This window comes from Sciurus carolinensis, chromosome 1 (genome assembly GCF_902686445.1).
Source record: "Sciurus carolinensis chromosome 1, mSciCar1.2, whole genome shotgun sequence".
Lineage (NCBI taxonomy): Eukaryota > Metazoa > Chordata > Mammalia > Rodentia > Sciuridae > Sciurus > Sciurus carolinensis.
In genome coordinates this window covers 182160503-182178811 of record NC_062213.1, presented here as the reverse complement: position 1 = coordinate 182178811, position 18309 = coordinate 182160503, and the positions used below count along the sequence as shown (strand labels likewise).

Genomic DNA, 18309 nt, shown 5'->3' with positions numbered 1-18309 from the left:
ACAGAGGAGAGGAGGAGGCAGGTTTGGGGTCAGCCCACCGCGAGCTGCTGCTGTCTGCCAACCAGATTCCAGGGGAAAGAAAGAAGGGAGAAACCCCTCTCACCAGGGGTCTCAGCTCCAGGCCTTGTTCCCCAGAGGCAAAGTGGTTTGATGTTCTTGTCCTGGGTTTCAGCACCTGCCTGTCACTCAAAGTGCTGTTGCCTAGACAACACACTTCCAGACAGCAGGGGGCTGTGCTCGCAGCAGGAGGTGCTGGCCCTGCGTTCAGCAGACAAGCACAGGGGCTGAGTTTTCAGCCAGAGCCACTGGGCCTGGGTCAGGCCGGCCACTGCTCACAACCTGTGGGGCTGTACCAAAAAGCCCAAGACGGAGAGCATCCCCCAGGCTCTGGACAGCGCACTGAGCCCTTCAGGCACCTTCTCTGGAGCATCTGAAACAGGTTTAGGTTTCCAGGTGGCCCTAGGTCAATCCTCAAGAGCGTGCATCTCTCTCCCAGGAGACTCCTGGGACACTTTCAGCAGGACCCACAATTCCTTGGAGACCTGGGCAAAGGCCATGCCACAGTCCTCCAGAGGTCATCCCCTCCATTTCCTGCCTCCAGGAAATACTAGGCTTTTCTCACTGCCCCACAGGGGAAAGCAGAGCTGACCCCAGACAATGGAGAGAGGTGAACCACGGCGCATCCCCAGACCGCGTGGCTGTCTGATATTGCACGATGATGTAAAGATGGTCAGTGTGGCCACCCTCGGGTGCCGGACAGTTGCTTGGAGCCATGTCAGGGAGAGTGAGTTGTTATGATGTCAGAGCCAGGTGACCAGGGAAGGGGATTAGGAGACAGTCATCTGATCTGCCTTGTTAGGTCTCTGCGGGAGATAGAGCCATAGGCTCCCTGGGTGGGTCTTGTACCCTAATGCCTTCAGAGGCCAGTGGGGAAACAAAGCTATGAGAAGCAGCCCCACATATGCACATGCCCGCGAGGGAGTGACGGGGTTTGGAGTGGCCCACTGGGCCAGAAAGCTTTCAGACCCAAATGCAAAGTTTATAATGCAAGGTGCTCTATGCCAGCAATCACCAGCCGGACGGTGGTCGGTCTCTGGTGAAGTTCAGGGATCTGCCTGTGGACGGAAGCAGAGGTTTTCACTCCAACTTCGTCAAGTGACATGCTCAATCTGAACTCACAGGGCTCTGGATATGTAATCAATAGCAATGAATAACAATAATAGCCATCGTTTAGCGCTTGCCCCATGCCGCTGTTATTTATTAACCATTCATCCTCTCGACTCCATGGACTAGGTGCAATTATTGTATCTCACCTTCCTGATGAGAGTCAGGCACAGAGCAGCTAAGCAACATCTCAGGGTCACACCCAAGTCAACAGGGAAGCCAGGATTCATCCGCAAAGGCCTGTGCCCTTAGCCATCGCATGGCCTGTGCCTGCGTCCTGGTCACAGTGCGGGTCCCAAAGAGCTGCTGGGCTCATGTCTGTCCAGATGCTTCAAGGTTGAAGGACAGATGCAGCCTTGCCAGGGTATGAGCCAGAGGGTCTTCTCTCCCTCTTCCCTGGGGTGCTGAGAACCAGCCGGAAGCTGGGGTGGGACACCCCACGATGGGGTGTGCACCACCGGTCGGGACCTTTGCAAGAAGCTGCTAATATTAATGAAGAAACTGAGAATATTGGCAGGTCAAGAGCAGGAGTGTCGGCTGGATTCTATCTCTGCTCAAGTAGAAAAAACCCTGTGCTTCTGCAGAAGGACCTAGAAAATCCCTTGTGCCTCTGCAGAAGGTTTTTGCCCTTGAAATTGGGCTGCTGCCATTTTAATAAAATTTAACCCTGTGGTCTTTCAAGGTGGCTGTCTTTTGTGTCCTCACTTACCTCTTTCTTTTCGAGTATTGTTTTGTGCTTCTATCGCCTTAGCTCATTTAATCATCTCTCCTCCGAATCTCTTAAATCATACTAGTTTTATCTTCTTTTAATCTTGCCTCGCAAAAAGTGTTTTATTTATACCTCACATTTTATGCAGCTCTGCTTTTAATCTTTTACCACCTTTTTATTATTTTATTTTTACCCTTTTATATTTGAGCTTTGTCACACTTTTATCCTTTTGCTTTTTGACATTTTGGTTTAACATTTTTTATCTTGTCTCGTCGGAGCCGTAAATTATTTAATTTTTCGTCTCTTTTAATATCGCGCCTTCCTCTCTCATTCCTTACCTTCATTTTCTCTTCATTATTTTCCTCTTAACCTTTCTATTTTGCTCTCCTTTTCTCCGTCCTATTTTTAAACACATCCATATTCCTCTAATTGCCCATCAGCAACCCTCTAATCCCTTTGCTTTTTTAAAATTTGTTTATTTTTATCTTTTACATTTTTACATTACCGTTTTTCTCCTGTTCCTGTTGAGATCTTTTGACTTATTGGGTTTAGCAGCTTGAATTTTTTATATCTGCCTAGTTAATAAGAAGTGGATCCATAAAGCCTGGCAGGAAATATATATATATTCATTGGGAAGATTCCAGTGGGGGTCTTGCCCCCAAAAGTGGGGCTGGTATCTCCCCAGCCTCTTCCTCTAGCTCCATCAACAACCTGCCCAGAATCTCCATTAGACCTATGTCCTCCTTACTGGGGATCTCTCAGCGATCACAACCCTGGGGACTGGGCATAAGATCCACAGACTAAAACTCCCTGCTGCACACATGTGGTACCCCTGAGGTCCGCTGTTCCCTGGCATTCCTGGAAGAATGAGGTGCAACCCCATTGCATCCCTTCCTGTCCCACCACCCAGCCTCTGAGCACATATACGGTGAGTCGCACTACAGGGAGGACACAGGACCATCCAGGAGGGCCTGACCAAGCTGCCTTTGCTGGGGAAGCAGGTGGGAGCCACCCATCTGGGCACCAGGGACAGTGCCGCCTCCAGGCTGCTCAGCCTTGCCGGGCTCCCTCCGGCGGTGCCCTAACTTAACCCAGAACAGGCTTAGCGAGCTCCCTTCTGGGTAGAGGAACCCCCTCAGCATGGGGTCCTCACAGATTTACTTGCTGCATCATAAGGGAGGGCCAGAATTGTCCTCAAGTCTTGGGTCAGAGTCTACCTGGCTGTGACTGAGCTGTCTCCCTTCAAGCTGACCCGACCAGGGCCCCCACGAGCAGTGCTGTGACTCTGAGAGGGTCTGTCCTGCGCCTCTGCACACTCCTGAGGCCTTCCCCGGGAGGTGCAGGCACCCGTGGAACTGCTGCAGTGCTACCCAGCGGAAGGAACCATGGCCGAGTCTGTCCTCCTGCTTGGCCCCAAGCCGCCAGGTGCAGAGAGCGCGGGAGACCCCAAGAGCCACTTCCGGGGTTGAAATGGGTCAGAGGGAGGAGGATGGGACAGGAAGGTGGGATGGGATTGGTCCTGGCGGCCAGCTCTCAAGGAGGGGACGCTGCAGAGTGTGGCGTGTAACAGGCTCCCAGCCCGGGGGGTACGGCCACAGCAGCCCTCGCAGCTGAAGGACGGAGGAGGGCGAGGAGGAGGCCTGTGACCTGTGCAACGGGCAGTTCACCGCCTACCTCCATCCTGGTCCCACTCAGACAGCAGGGCTCGGTAGTGGGTGGCGGTGGGACACACAAGCTTGGGTCTCCCTCTGCCGTGGGAGCGGCGCCTGTGTCCCAGCCGTTCTCTAGGGTTTCCACCTTCCTGCAGCCACCCTGCTGCCGCCCGGCCTCCAGGAGGTACCCAGAGTGTGACAGGTGGGGAGGACCCAGGGCTCTCTCCAGCCTAGATGACGAGCCCACCCCCTGCTCAGACGGCCCTTCCCACAGGGCTGCAGGCTCTTACCAGCACAGTGGTGACGATGAGTGACCGGTTTGTCAGAGAGTCTGTGACATTAGGGCCTCGGCCTTTGGCAACCTCCGTGATGTTGAGCCCGTCGGCAGGGCTCCACACCCCAACCTGGACAGACAGACAGAGGAGAGGGCGCTTTCCATCTGCTTCCCCACCATGAGGAGCACCGTCGTCGTCACTGTCACCACTGTTCTGACGACAACCCCGCTGCCCTCCCTGCTTCTTCCAGGACGAAGACCCGGCGGCATCAACGTGCCTGAATTCTGCCATCTCCCCTTTCGGAGGGAGACGGGAAATGCAGCGGCAGCTCCGGGGAACTGGGGGAAAGCAGCCTGGGCTGAGCTGATGCCAAACAGGAGTTGAGGGACTCGGAGGCCCTGGGTCAGGGTGTGTCCTGCCCTGAGCTGCCTCTTGGAAGACCTGGGCACCCTGCTGCTCGCTCACTGGGTCTCAGTCTCAGCACCGGCTTTGCTGGCCAGACACCTTCCCAAGCCAGCATGGCCTGGAACAGGGGCCACGTGCCCCACGCTACTGTGGACTTAGCGAGCAATGAGCTGCCCGCAGGCAGGCTGGCGGGCTGGGAGGAGGGCTGTCCTTGGAAGCTGTTTGGGGCTGGTAGCATAAGGAGGGGTGTACTTCCCGGGGGCGGGGGTGGTCTTGGATGTCTTCAAACTGGGTTCAGAGACAGTTTATTTTGTGATTTATTTCTAAATGTGGCAGATACCTTGGCCAAGATGGCAAAATATCTGCGTTCTGTCCCCACATCCTTTGGATATGGGGCTTGAGGCTGGAGGGAGGAAAGGAAGGTCAAGTTTATAAATGAGCCTAAGGCTCTGGACCTCTTGAAGATCCTTTCTGATCCAACTCTGCCCAGTTGTGCTCCATTTTGGCCCCTCTCTCTCAAGGAAGGTTCCAGCATGGCCACTGTGTCCTTGGCCCAGTTGGGGGGTACTCAGGAAACTTAATCAATTAAACAGAGAGACCGAATGCAAACACCCCATTCAGAGAGCTGTGCAAAGCAGATAGCAGAGAGATATGTAATTATGCCTGGGTAATTCTGCCTTAATCCTCCCAAAGCCACTGGCTGAAGCTGCCTGGATCAGCTATGACCTGGCTTAGCAAACAGAAGTGAGGATATGAGAGGCAGAGAGGCTGTGTTTGGGGGCTCAGCATGCTCTCCAAGCAGGATCTCAGGCTCTGGGGACCACCAGGGCCACGTGGAGAGGGGACAGGCAGGCAGTAGTAAAGAGGCTCTTTTCTTGCATGGGCTAAGCTCGGGGTTGAGGTCAGTACTGGCGTACTGGAGGTACTTAACACACATCTGTCCAGAGGTTGCATGAAAAGCAGGAACCCTCCCTGCAGAAAGCTCTACTGAGCTCTTTGTGCCTTGCCAGACAGCAGGTGCTATGGAGTTGAAAGAAAGTTAAGGACTGAGGAGGCTCTCTGTTTACAGTCTAGGTGGCTGTGACCAGGAGACTCTGGTGAGTGCCCTATGTGCCAACCTACATCCAGGGATAATAGTATTAAGTATTGGCTGGGGTGTGCCAGCTGTCCAGAGGGCTGCTGGGACAGGCATGTTCCAGGTGGGCACAGATGGAAAGAGTGTGTCAGTGATCAGTTATGGATGACTGCCATGGGCACGGGAGCAGGAAATGGTGGCACGTGTACCATCTACTGCCATCCCTAGAATTTTAGGCTATTTTCAGAGATGGGTGGCGGAGAGCAAAACTGCAACAGCAACCGCAGTGAATACTGCACCCACCAAGCTGCTGAGAAGGCCGCTTTCCACCATGGTGGGGGCTGAAACGGAAACTGCTCAGAATTTGCATGGGGTTGGGCCAACTGGCCTTGGTGATATCAGGAGCGGAGGCCGCAGCCCCTGTCATTAGGGGCTGGTGCAACGCGAGGCATGAAACAGTTGTGGAAGAACGGTAAGCTCTCCCTGGCCAACCCCTGCCCCGTGCAGTGGTCCCCAGGCATCAGAAAGCTCAGGAGTCCATGGGGGCCTGTGGCCACAGGAGCTGCAAGCCGAGCAGAGCCAGGTCTGTGCATGAGGGGCAGAGGCCACAGCCTGCACCTGGGGCAATAGTAGGGCACAGGCCCAGAGATGCAGGAGGGTGTGGGCACGACTGGACAGTGGGGTTTGTTTAGGGAGCAGTGGAGACCAGGCCCGGAAGGCCCAGTTGGGATAACTGTCAAAGAGCCTTCCAGCCCTGAGTGAGTCTGAAGCTTGGGGACTTGGCATGGGGGGCAGGGCAAGCCAGGCCCGGGGGAGCTTTCTGTGTGTGCACTGGGATGGCTGAAGGGCTCAGGCTGAGGTGGGGAAGTTAGGATAGGGTATTAAAATAATCCAGAGGCTGAGCCAGGCCCACAGGGAGGAGAGAGAGGAATCAACCTCCGAGGCTGCATTGGAGGCCACCCACTCTGCAGCCTCCGCTCCCTGCATTTTATACATGCCATCTCTCAGGGTTGGAGAGGGGCCCGGGTAGCTCCCAGGGACCCAGTCTGCTGCTGGACAGGTGTGGCAGATTCCCCACCCCATGTCCCAGGGGTTGCTGAGAAGCTGGGGCTCACGTTAAAGCTGTTCTTGGCCCAGTAGCCAGACTTTGTCAGAACATGCTGGGGGTCCCAGGGGTCAGAACTGATCTCATTACAACATTTTTATGTTAGTGAGATGGGGAGCCCCCACCTCTACCCCAGTCCCAGAAGGGCTTGCTTTCCTTGTCCCAAAACTCTCTGAAGTCAGAAGCCTTAAAAGCTGAGTGAGCTCACTCTGTTTCAACCTCTCTCCAGGGCTAGAAATCCCCTCGAGTCTTCCAGATGAGCAATGGGCAGCCAGACAATCGATCTTGGGTTAAATGCCTCCAGTGACAGCAAGCTCATGACTTCCTGGGCAGTTATGCCCTAGAGGCTAGAACGCTTGTCTTATTCAAGAACATGTCTCTTCCTCTGTCCCATGTCAGCCCTGCAGGGACTCAGTCTGTCCGTCCCATGAGTCTTTTAGGTTAAGCCTCACTGATGGTCCTTGCTCAGTGGTGGCTTGGGTGTCTGCTACACCAAGGCCACTGGGCTCTTTGCCCCTCATGATCTCTGCTGGGCCCATAGCTCTGCAGTGGTCACAAGTGTCATGTCAAACCTCAAGCATGGGCTGCACCGGGTCCTGCCCTCTGCGTCTGAGCCTCTGCCTGGAGGGGGTTGAGGAGGACCCTGCTCCTCTGCCTGACCTCCTTCTCTGAGTCCACACACCTTCTCCAGACCATCTTCCTTCAGGCTGATGATGTCCAGATCAAAATCTGTCCGCAAGCCACTGGTTTTGTTGAAAACAATCCGTCCGGTTAATCCTTCCCACTGAGCCTGCGGAGGGGAGAGGGCAGAGAGCGGCAATTCCTCAGGCTCATAAATCATCATTCGGTACAACTGTACAATGCTTCATTTTAATTACTCCTTGCACTGATACTGTTCCCCCAAGACCATGATTAATTAATAATCACCTCCATCATTGCTGGGGCCGCCGTGCGAGCCAGCGATTTCCATAAATTCTATTATACTCTTTAGCCAGCTTCGCGTTTGCACCTCCTCATGTACAACATCGATCTCGGATGCGCTCAAATGAGCCCCCGCCTCGGAGCCATGGGAAGGGGGAGCCCGTGTCAAACCCCTGGAGGGGGTAGGGAGGCAGCAGGGGCCCTGGGGCAGGCGACACCCGCCAAGAGGCAGGAACGCCAAAGGGACCAGCTGGCTCTGGATATAAAACCAGAATCTGAAGCAGCCTCCAGAGGCAGGGGAGGCCCAGAAGCCTCCTCCACCCTCAGTCCTACCTCCACACACACTGTGGTTCAGAACTCCGGGGTTAGGGTGCTCGGTTCAACCACAAGGGCTCTGGGATCTTGGATGTTCCATGTCACCCATATTTCTTCAGTTATAAAATGTAACTAATTGCCACATACCCCTCATACCAAAATGCTGTAAGGGTGAAATAAGTCATGTAAACTACCGAGAACAGTGCCTGGCAGAGCATGAACCCGCAATAAACAGTGACTTTCAAATTTTTATTTATTTTTAAAATTTGAAATGATATTTTTTATGTACCAGCTATTAAGGAAATAGCACATTTATACATGGTTACCAAGAGAGGAGACAAGCATAGTTAAGATTTTAAGTTATTTTTAAAAATTACTCTAAATGACATTGTATTTTAAATATCTTTAATTCTTAAATTTAAAAAAAAAATTCATTAGGATCATTAACAGAGAGAGACAGGTGGAGGTTTGGGCAGATCAAACTGAGTTACGCTCTGTCTTCTCGACCAGGGTGGGCCACTGTGGCTGGTGGGATGCTTTTGTAAATAGCTGAATAGCTCACAGTCTTGCCCACCTGTTTACAGACAGTCTCTGGTTGCTTTTGAAACACAGCTGCAGAGGTGAGATGTCTGACGTGGGGACAGAGGCCACTTGGCCCACGAAGCCTAAACTTCTTTTCTACCTGCCTCTTTATGGAGAAGGTTTCCGACTTGGTTCCAGACCATCATCTTTCCTGGGGACCCAGAGCATTAACTCTACAAGGCACGTTCATGCTGTTCGCGGCACGTGACCTCCCAAGCAGCCCTGGGGGTGGCCAGGCTGCCACCCTGATTCCCATTTTGCAGGCCCTGGGTTGGAGCCACACAAGCTCACGCAGCACAGGAGAGACCGGGCCAAGCCCCAGACTTGGGACGGCATAGCTCTGAGTCTAGGAGAAAAACAAACCCCAATGCGTCCTGGAGTCCTGGGGAGCAAAGGTCAGCTTAGGAGCAAGAGACAAGCTGGGGCCCACACAGCCTGGCTGGGCTAGCAGGCGGCAGGGGGGCGAGGTCTCCGGAGAAAAGGAGAGAGGCCAAGGCAGGGCTGGATATTGGACAGCAGGTTCCTGGTCACACTCCGGTCAGGCTCCCTGCAGATTCTGAAAAAGGCCCCAGTCTCTCCCTGGCTGAGTGTGCCCAGCACCCATGCACGCACCCACAAATTAAGGTCCTCAGATCTGGGAGGTTTAGCTACCTGGAGATCCCAGCACAAACCCCTGGGGCTCTCCAAGCGCTTGGGCAGTTCTGAGGCACTGTGAGATCTTCCTGATGAATAGGCATGTGGACAAATGGGTTTCCTAGCTCAGGAAGCGGGCAGTGCCTTGCAGGGGTCAGGGAGGCATGACAAACAAAAGGGGTTAGAATAGGAACTTTGCTCTAGTGATCTCATCTCTCAGTTGCAGGAAGGGATAAGCGACCCCCTTCACAGGTATTGGAAAAGTGCATCAAGTGCTTGATGCAGAGTCTGCATGCAGTTCCCTAGGATTAGGGCTGGCCCTTGGTTGGGGAGAAAGGGGCCGTCACCTCGGCCAAGGCCAGCTCCAGAGGAAGCTAATCACAGATCCCTTATCTTCCACTGCAGGAGACCACTGAGTTCTTGTCGTGATCCTGGCGACTGGGCCTCTCAGTGCCCCCATTTCACAGACATGGATATTGAGGCTTGGCGAGGGACTGAGTTATGCAGACCCCCAATATTGGCAGGCACAGAATATTCTCTTGCTGCAGTAGCAGAGCTGAATGGCTGGGGGTCACAGCGCTCATGCGGGGTGGGGAGAGCTTACATGGAACTCAGGGAGCTGAGAACCCAGGGACTGGGGACAGAGATTAAAAGACACGTCAGAGAAGGTAAAAGTCACAGTTTTTGACTTTGCAGGGAGACTCTGCTTCCCTCAGGCTGGCTCCCCAGTCCCTCCCCTCTGCGGCCCCCACACCCTCGGGCTACCTCCTGGCCCCCAGGGGAAATCACAGCAGGTGCCCTGGAGGCTGGCTGGGAGGGAGCCTCTCTCCCTGACAGCTACAGAGGAATTAAATGCCAGCAGGTGCCGCCTGTCTGTGGGCGGGTGGGCAGGGGCAGGGCAGGGAGCCACCGGCAGCTCCTCCCCTTGACATTTCCCAGCCCCACCGCCCCCTCCAGCCGCAGCTCAGGACTCGCTAAATGAAAGATGCTTCACACGCTCTGAACTCCGGCCTGGTATTTTCCAGCTCCTCTCGGAAATGCCAAGTCTTTAAAATGATTTACTGTCACGCAGTCGGATGGGGAGAGGGGCAACTTGGAAATGGACCCAGGGAAGACTGTGCTGGGCTCTGCGGGGCACCTGGGTTCTGGTCGTGGCCAGCCGCAGGACCACGGGCAAGCCGACACTAAGGAGATGAGTGTATGGGGTTGCGAATGAGGTCATTTATTGGCCCTGGAGTCAGGGTACCCCAACTGTGGTCAGTCAGTCCTGGGAGGGAGAATGGAACTCCCTGGGAAGGCGGCCAGTGTTGAATCTGCTCTGATGAGGGGTTCATTCCGAGGAGTGAGCGGGATGGATCTGGAGCAGCGTGGTCTGGAGACCGTTAGCTGGAGCCGTGATGGTCAAGCTATTCACACCTCCTGTGCCGGGCGCTGGCACAAGCCCATGCACCCCCCACTCCCTCAATCCTCCCACAACCCTACAAGATGTCTGCTGTGGTCTCCACATTAGAGGGGGACGCCAAGGTGCAGAGAGATTCCATAGCTTTCCAAGGTCACCCAGCTAGAAAGTGGTTAAGATTCCAAGCCACCTCCATCTGGCTCCTGAGCCTCCCAAATCTCCCTGCAGAACCAGAGGAGGGGTAGGGCAGGGCTGTGGACTGAGACCCTCAGCTGGAGGCCTGCTAAGGATCGGGGGTGGGCAGGGATCTGAAGTTCAGTCTGAGTTCCCCAAGAGCAAGTGATGGTCACCAGCTGCCTCACTGTGCTCAGGACATTGGACAATGGACTTCCTCTGCAGTTTCAATGGGTAGGCTGAGAAGGGACTGTCACAAACTTCTTATGCCAAAGCACCTGAGGATACTGGAATTCCTTCCAGGAGTGAAGGGAGTAGGGCCAAGGCTGGATTCTCCCTCCGGAGGATGGAGGTGGTGCTGCCGGGTGAGGGACTGGCACGTGGGGGTGGGCAGGAGCTTGTCTAAAGCTTCGCAGCTGGGAAGAGGTGGAGAGGAGATCCAAGGCACACGGGCAGCGCTCAGGAGTCCATGTCGTGTCTGTGTTCCTTTAATATTGCTGTGACATGTGGGAGGAGCTGTTGTTGGCCTCACTCCAAAGCAGCCACAGAAGACCTGGGGCCTCAGGGAAGCTGCCCGGCCCCTGTGTGAGAGGTGGCGGGTCCCCTGGTGCCTTCCCTTGCCGTGGGGGTGTATTCGTCATGCAGTAACCGGTGGACACCTGCCTTCCCCCGGCCGTGGGCTCTGTGGGTACAGGTTCACCTGCTCTAGCCACAGTAGGTGACCCGTGCACAGCTCGGTGCCTGACTCCCAGCAGCCCACAGCAAAGAGCTGCTGCGCCAACCAACAAACTCTCAGGGCAGCCCGTCTCTCTGTTGTGCCTGGGGTCATCTACCTGGAGCCTCCTGCAGAGCTTCTCCTCATTGTCCTTGGTGCTGCCTGGACGTGGGCGCTGCCCTAGGATGAGCCCGCCTGGACCTCGTCCTCCCCAGCCTTCCCTGACTGCTCTCTGCCGGGACTGGGCCCTGGCCGGTGCTCTGCGTGTGCCAGCGCTCTGCCTTGGCAATGATCCTGCGAGCGGGGCACTCTGGCCATCCCACGCTGAGGATGGGAGGGCTGGTCACATGGCTGGCTGGCTGGGATGGAGCCAGGGTGCAAGTCCAGGCCTTAGCTTCCCCCTGCACGATGGGAACGTACACACTGCCACCATCTACGGACCACAGGGACAATGGCGCATGGAGAATCCTTTGAAATGAAAGGTATACGTTGTGTTTTGGTGGTCATCTTGGCAGCAGGATCATGCTTGCTGGGTCCTCTGATGGTTCTGTGGCTCGGGCCTCACTTGCCTGCAGAGCAGGGTCCCAGCGGGAGGCTGGCAGGAAGTTGGCTGACGGGCCCACTGTGGGGAGGTGAGCTGGTGGGTCGGTCACTACCCTTCAGGCCTCCTCAGCACACTCGGCACTTCCACCTGCTGCCTGGCTTTTGCCTCCACAGCTTCTCCACGCCTCATACCCCCACTTTACAGATGAGGCCACTGAGGCTCAGGAAGGTTCTTCAGTCTGCTTCTGGCCACACAGCCAGCAAGCAAAGACCTCATCCGCTGTACTTGGAGCCCACGCTGTGGCTGCCGACAGCACAGACCACGTACCAGCACGTACCATGGTCCAGGGATTCGGTCTCTCCATCACTGCTGAGACTGGTCCTGAGGACCCATGTTCAACCAGGAGACTGAGGCTCAGAGATGCCAGGCAACCGGCCCAAGTTCAGGTGGCACTGAAGGCGCCTGGCTCTGAACCTGGGCCCTCGGCAGCCTCGGGAGGGGCACGGGAACTTACCTCCTTGATGAAGTTCATGAAGCGGCCGCCAAAGCGCCAGGCCTTGTGCCGGTGGCACTGCAGGGAGTTCACCGTCATCTGGGGCGCCCGCTGGTAGCACACGGACACGATGTGGACGGCGTCGTAGAGCAAGGCCGCGTCCGTCTGGAGGGAGGGTCCAGGGTCTGCCTGAGAGCGGCCCCTGAGCCGCTCAGTCCTTCGCCCACCCTGCCTGACTCCCCTCCCCCACGGCAAGCTCAGGGTGTCCTGGTGAGGAAAAGGCTGGAGGCCCAGAGGCAACCCGTCCTGCCCCTGGAGAGGCCAGGGCTGGGTGACTCTGTGGGCCGCAGACGCCCCAGGGGCTGCCCTCTCCTCTGCTGCCTCCCCAGCCTCACACCTGGTGACCACAGCCTACAGTCCCGTGCCCAGGATCCCTGGGGTCCCTGGGGTGGGGCTGTGTCTCATCTCTCTTTGTGCCCCTGGTTCCCAACCTGGGGTCCGGCTCACACATGGCGGGACTTAAGAAGTGGTGGGCGGGAGAGAGGAAAAAGGAAGGAGGGAAGGAAGGAGGTGGTGGGGGAGGGAGCCCCTGGGGTCGCCTGCCTGGCTGCCCTCTGTACCATCATCACTCCATCCAACAGGCCGGACTCTGCCCGGGGAGCCGCCTGCAGCCGCTCCATGGACCACTTCTCCACGATGGCCGAGACGTGGGGGTTGTCCACGTTGAGGATGCGGAACCCGGTCAGGTTCACCCCGGAGTAGCGGTAGGGCTCCAGGTCTAGTGCGTAGAGGTCCTGCGGGGAGAGAGGTCTGTGTGACTCAGGGCGTGGCCACTGCCTGGAGCTCCAGCCCCCCTCCACCCCTCCCGCTCCCTGCAGAGCCCTGCGAAGGTGACGGGGACACCTGTAGGAGGACTCGGAACTCAGGTCTGCCTTGGGTACTGTCCCCCCTGGCCAATGAGGGGGCCTTGGCCTGTTTCTTCTACAAAATGGGGATCACTCCTTTTTATAGGACCCAGTGAAACTGTTCCCACGAATCGCCCATCAAAGAAGCTTAACAATGCTGTTTCCTTTCAGGGCAGCGGGGTGGGGAGGACCACTCACTTTGGAAAGACCCAGGGTGTTAGGTCTGTATGTGTCCAGGTTACCCAGGAGGCTGAAGGGAATATTTGCTCCTTTAAAAGAGGGGACCCAAGGAGTACTGCTGCCTGCCTCCCTTCCTCCCTCCCCGCCCCCGGCCACAGCCAGAACCACCTCTCCTGCCTCCCAGGAGCAGCTGCCCCGAAATCTGTCAGGGCAGGTCCCAGGGGAGCAAGGTCTTACAGCTGGCAGCCGGCCCTGGCTCCTCCTGCAGCTCCAGCTGTGGGGCCAGGGAGCTGTCAAATCAGGGCACCCAAGAGGAAGGGGCAGTGGGAGAAGCCGATGTCCCCTGACCTGACAAGAGAGGGCAATGGGGAAGGGTGGGAGGAAGTCCAGGAGCAGAGAGAGCTGTGGTCTGTTAAAAATGACCCCCAGCTTAGAAACAGGCGAAAGCAGTATGTCCTCTCAGTGCGACAAAGAAGTGTTGTTTACCAGGAAGGTCCAGGATTACTAATTCCCCAGGGGATGATTTGACTTCGCTGTTGGCTATTGGTTAAAGGCCCAGACTCGGGGTGAACATGCAGATTTGTGTCTGGCAGAGAAGTTAACCCCCCAGGTTGTGGGCTTATTGCTCTGCAGGAGATGAATTGATTTTGCATCTGACCTAGGTCTCCCCTCTCCTGTCTGAAATACCTATGAACACCCAGATCCTCAAATGCTCTGCAGGCCAGCTTTACTGCCATATTGGTCCCTCCCATCTTGGAAATGTGTTCATCTACATCTGCAGGAGATTCAAGTTTTTGACTTTTTGAAATATATTCTTTGACTGTCTAGGCTGACCCCCTCCCACTGGTGGGGACACTGAGTCTGGTCCTTGTCTGATCTCCTTACCCACTGCCTCTGCTTTTCCACATTCTCCCCTCACTGAGTGGCTGCCTTCCACTCTGGCCTCTTGATCTGTCCTCTCCCTTGGGCCCCCTACTCTATCACTCCATCCTCTGCTCGTACAGATGGCTGGGGACCCCACTGATTGTATTTGATTCTCCATGGCTACCACCATGGCAGGACCCACCCCATCCATCATCCATCCCAGTGTCCATGAATCAATGATGGCTCACACAAAGATGATGCGTGATAAAAGCAGAAGCCCACAGAGCAGATCCTTCACACTGCACAGGCTTCCCATGGTCTCTGCCATGTTCCTAATTGATGCTAAACTCCTCCTGCTCCTCCTGCACCCTAAATGACCCCTTTCTGGAAAGCATTGTGTTGATTTCTTCTTGGAAGGTTTGTGGAGCATCTTGGAACAGACTTAAACAGAGGCAACGAAGTCTAGTTCCACCCGTGCCCAAACAATACAGTTAGTCCTCTGTATCCACAGCGTCCATATCTGTGGATTCAACCAGCTCTGAACAAAATCACTGGAACAAAATCACATCTACTGAACACATAGGCTTGTCCTCGGTCCCTGAACAACGCAGTGTGTTAGCTATTTACACAGTGACGGCGTCGCCTTAGGTCTTGTAAGTGATTTAGAGATGCTTTATAGTACGCTGAAGTCTGTGCACAGGTCATGAGCAATGATCACGCCATTTTATAAAAGGGACTTGAACATCTGCAGAGGTCCTTGAACCAGTTTCCCATGACCACCAAGGAACAACTGAGAGCCCTGATCCTAAGCCAGGATTTGGGTTGAGGAAGAGGCTGGATGAAAGCAGGAGGCGGGTCCCCACTGAGATGGCCAGAGGGTGTCTAGATGGCCCCAATGTCAGTGGGGAGTGGAGGGTGGGCGCTGAGCTCCGCCCTGCACATGGAGGACCTGGCTTAATCCTCACGACCCCTGCGAAGTGGGCATTTAATGATATTCTCCTTTTACAGGCGAGGAAAGAGGGTCAGAGGGGTAAGGCAACTTGCGTAAGAGGTGATTAGGCCCCAGGGCTCAGTCCTCACAAGTGGGTGAGAGCGTGAGTGGGTTAGTTATTGTGGGCATGATCCCGGTGGATGAGTTTGGGATTTCCTCTCTCCCCCGTGTAAGCTCACTTGTCCTTCTGCCATGTTGTGATGAAGCAGGAAGGCCCTCACCTTGTCCTGGGATTTCCTGGACTCCAGAACTCCAAGTCATATAAACTCTTGTTGTTTATAACTTACCCAATCTATGGTATTCTGTGACTACAGCAGAAAACACAAAATCACATCCCCAAGGAGGTGGCTCACTGAGGCAGCCTGAGGTACTGGCTGAGAGCACAGACCATGAGGCCAGGTCCTCTGAGTTAAAGTTTCATCTACTCTCCTCAGTTGCCTCCTCTGCAAAATGGGATGATAATAGTACCTAGCATACAGGCTTGACAGGAAAAGAACGGGTTAACTGATGTACTCAGAACATGTCTGGCCCATAGGAACACTTCATTTGTGTCTGACAAGTAGCCCGTTTGCCTTGTCTGGTGGCAGGTTGTCACAGCCAGGGATGCAGCCCCTAGGGACATTACTGGATTACTGGAGGAGAGGTGCATACTCAGGTTGGGCCCTTCCTGCCTGACCCTCCATGGTTTGCTGAGCGCCGTCCCCCTGAGAGCAGCGGTTGCTGCTCTGAATGTCACATGCATTGACTTGTCTACTTCAGGTCCCCACTTCACACTCAGGAAGAACCTGAGTCCCAGGGAGGTCGGGTCTTTTGCTCGAGGTGACACAGCTGGGGACTGATGGTGTCAACCCCGAGTCCTCCTTCAACAAGGACCCAGGACCATGACAGCTTCCTCAAACCACCTCTGAGGGGGTCTTGGAGCTGGGAGGGTGGGGTCAGAGCTGAGCTGCTGGGCCCCTTGGGTTCACCCTCCTCCCACGCTCAGCAGGGGCCTCGGCTCTTATCTGATTGAGAACCCACCTGGCACTTAAGCTTGACAGATGCTGTAGCAGCACCTGCCAGGGCCTCTGTGACCGGCTTATCCTCTTCTAGGACCAGAGACCAACCTGACTCAGGGCGAAGGGTGGACTCGCTGGTTTGAGGGGGACTTGGGTGCTGGTGTAGGTGTTCCTCCCACTTTCCAGACACAGTATTGGTCTATTGGGACAGTGGCAGCCTGGGAGGGTATGATGGGGTGGCAGGGTGTGGGGGGGTCAGCTTCTTCCTTGTTACCCCCCTGCCTGGGCTTAGCTGCAGAGTGTTGCTGGGCTTGTGGCACAGAGTGCCCCCATCCCTGTGACATGAGGGCAGTGACAATGGTGAAGAGGCCTCTTTGTCCAGCTCCAAGTATTTCTGTCCAAACTGCCCTGAGCTGAGACCCCCAAGTGCTGTACGCAGTGAACTGTGGGCAACTTTGCTGCTTGGCAAAAAGTCGCATTCTTGATGCCAAATGTTGACACACTGAATTCAGTATCGACTAGGGACCTTTTAAAACATTCAGCATAACATAATAGACTAATTCATTAGCACCCCATGGGTCTGAATGGGTAGAAGCTGAAGCTCGGAAAACATCGCCTTAAGGACTGACAGATGAAAATATCTTTCCCATGATATAACTGTTATTGCTGGGAAGTGGCATTAATTGTGATTGCTTATCTATTAATTTATTATAATTCTTTTTTCACCTCCAGGCTTTTACCTACACATGACATGTACCGGGCCTCAGCTGGGGCTGATTAACGCGGGGTTATCTGGGAACGGCTCGGAGCTGGCTGGAACAGATAATGCAGCGGGGGTAATTAAAATGTCTTCTGCGTGGGAGAAGCAAGTTTGGAGAATTCTTTGGAGGCAAAGAGTTGGTGACGTGGGTTTCCAAAGCGGAAGGAGATAAATGTCAAATGCCGTCGCCCTCCCCAGTGCAACTAGGAATGACCCATGGGCACGAAGAGGGAGAATCGTGAGGTGGCGTTCTGGGCCTTCAGGGGCAGCTGGAGCAGGGCGTGGGGGGCACAGCTGGGCCTGGGGGCTGCTGGGAATACCCTGGTAGACTCCACCTGCATGCCCCACTGGGAACCGGGTGCACAGTAGGGATGGGCCTCCCCTGCAGGACCACTCTCCTGACTCCAGGAAGGTGTGAGTTGGAGCGATAGGACAGGCCATGGGCAAGACCAGAGTCAGGAGCCAAGGCCTCTGTCACTGATCTGCCATGAGACTCGGGGCAAGTCACAAAATCTCCCTGATGCCGAGTCCCCTCATCCATGTGGAACATAAGTGTCCTGGTGTCTGGCCTCAATGGGGTGAAGAGGAACATCTGCAGATGCAGAGAGAGGGCTTTGAAGTGTGGGGTGCTAGGGTCAACCACCGTGGCCAGACCGTTACAGCCAGGCAGTGGGTGGAATCCCAGCTGGCCAGAGGAGCCTCGGAACACTTGGTGCAAACTCTGAGCGCAGCAGGTTTGGCACAGGGCTCTGGAGCTGGACAGAAGCCCTGCCCCTTTCTTGCTGCGCCACCTCTCTGAGCCTCAGTTTCCACATTTTACAAAATTGGGGGAGAGTCATAACTTCCCTGGAGAGTTGTTTTGCCTTTTGCAGGGGATGGGGTCTGCCGAGCACACAGAAAACATAAGCAGGCATCATTTAATGAGTTTATTTGATACTTCCACTGCACTAGGTGCCAAGCGTCACTCTAAGCACGGCATGGGTATCAACGTATTAAACACTGGCACTAACAATCCTAGAAAGTAGTACTGATGTCACAATTTTATAGAAGAAGAAACGAGTCACAGAAAGGGTAAGTAACTTGCCCAAGGAAGTGGAAGAGTCTTGGTTCTCATCAGGAAGGCTGGCACCAGAGACAGCGTTCTTAGCTGAGGCTGCTGTGACAGTGGTGGCGACTTCACGCGTCACACTCCACTCTGCATTGCAGGCATGCACTCATTCATCACCCATCATTCAGGCGTTAATGAGCACCTGCCACATGCCAGGCGCTGCTTAGCCACTGCAGATGGATTAACCAGGCAGCATCCTGGATCCTCACACACGCGGAGGAAGCCCGCCGGCCCCTGAGCTCTGTGTCGGACCCGTCTCTGTACGCCCCTTCCGCCCAAGAGCCCAGCTCAGTGCATTTGTATATGGCTGCTGGATGAATGAATGAATGAATGAGTGAATAA

At 55.1% G+C, this 18309-nt stretch overlaps 1 protein-coding gene across 2 annotated transcripts in view; it reads right to left on the bottom strand.

Moving 5' to 3' along the window:
• Positions 1-18309, bottom strand: part of Grik3 (glutamate ionotropic receptor kainate type subunit 3) — a 206806-nt gene that overhangs the window by 41738 nt on the left and 146759 nt on the right. For both annotated transcript variants that reach the window (XM_047516330.1, XM_047516340.1), the window contains exons 6-9: positions 12782-12955; positions 12183-12326; positions 7068-7175; positions 3816-3929 (exon numbers count right to left, since the gene is read on the bottom strand). In XM_047516330.1, coding sequence (XP_047372286.1) covers positions 3816-3929; positions 7068-7175; positions 12183-12326; positions 12782-12955 — 540 coding nt within the window. The remainder of the gene's footprint in view (positions 1-3815; positions 3930-7067; positions 7176-12182; positions 12327-12781; positions 12956-18309) is intronic.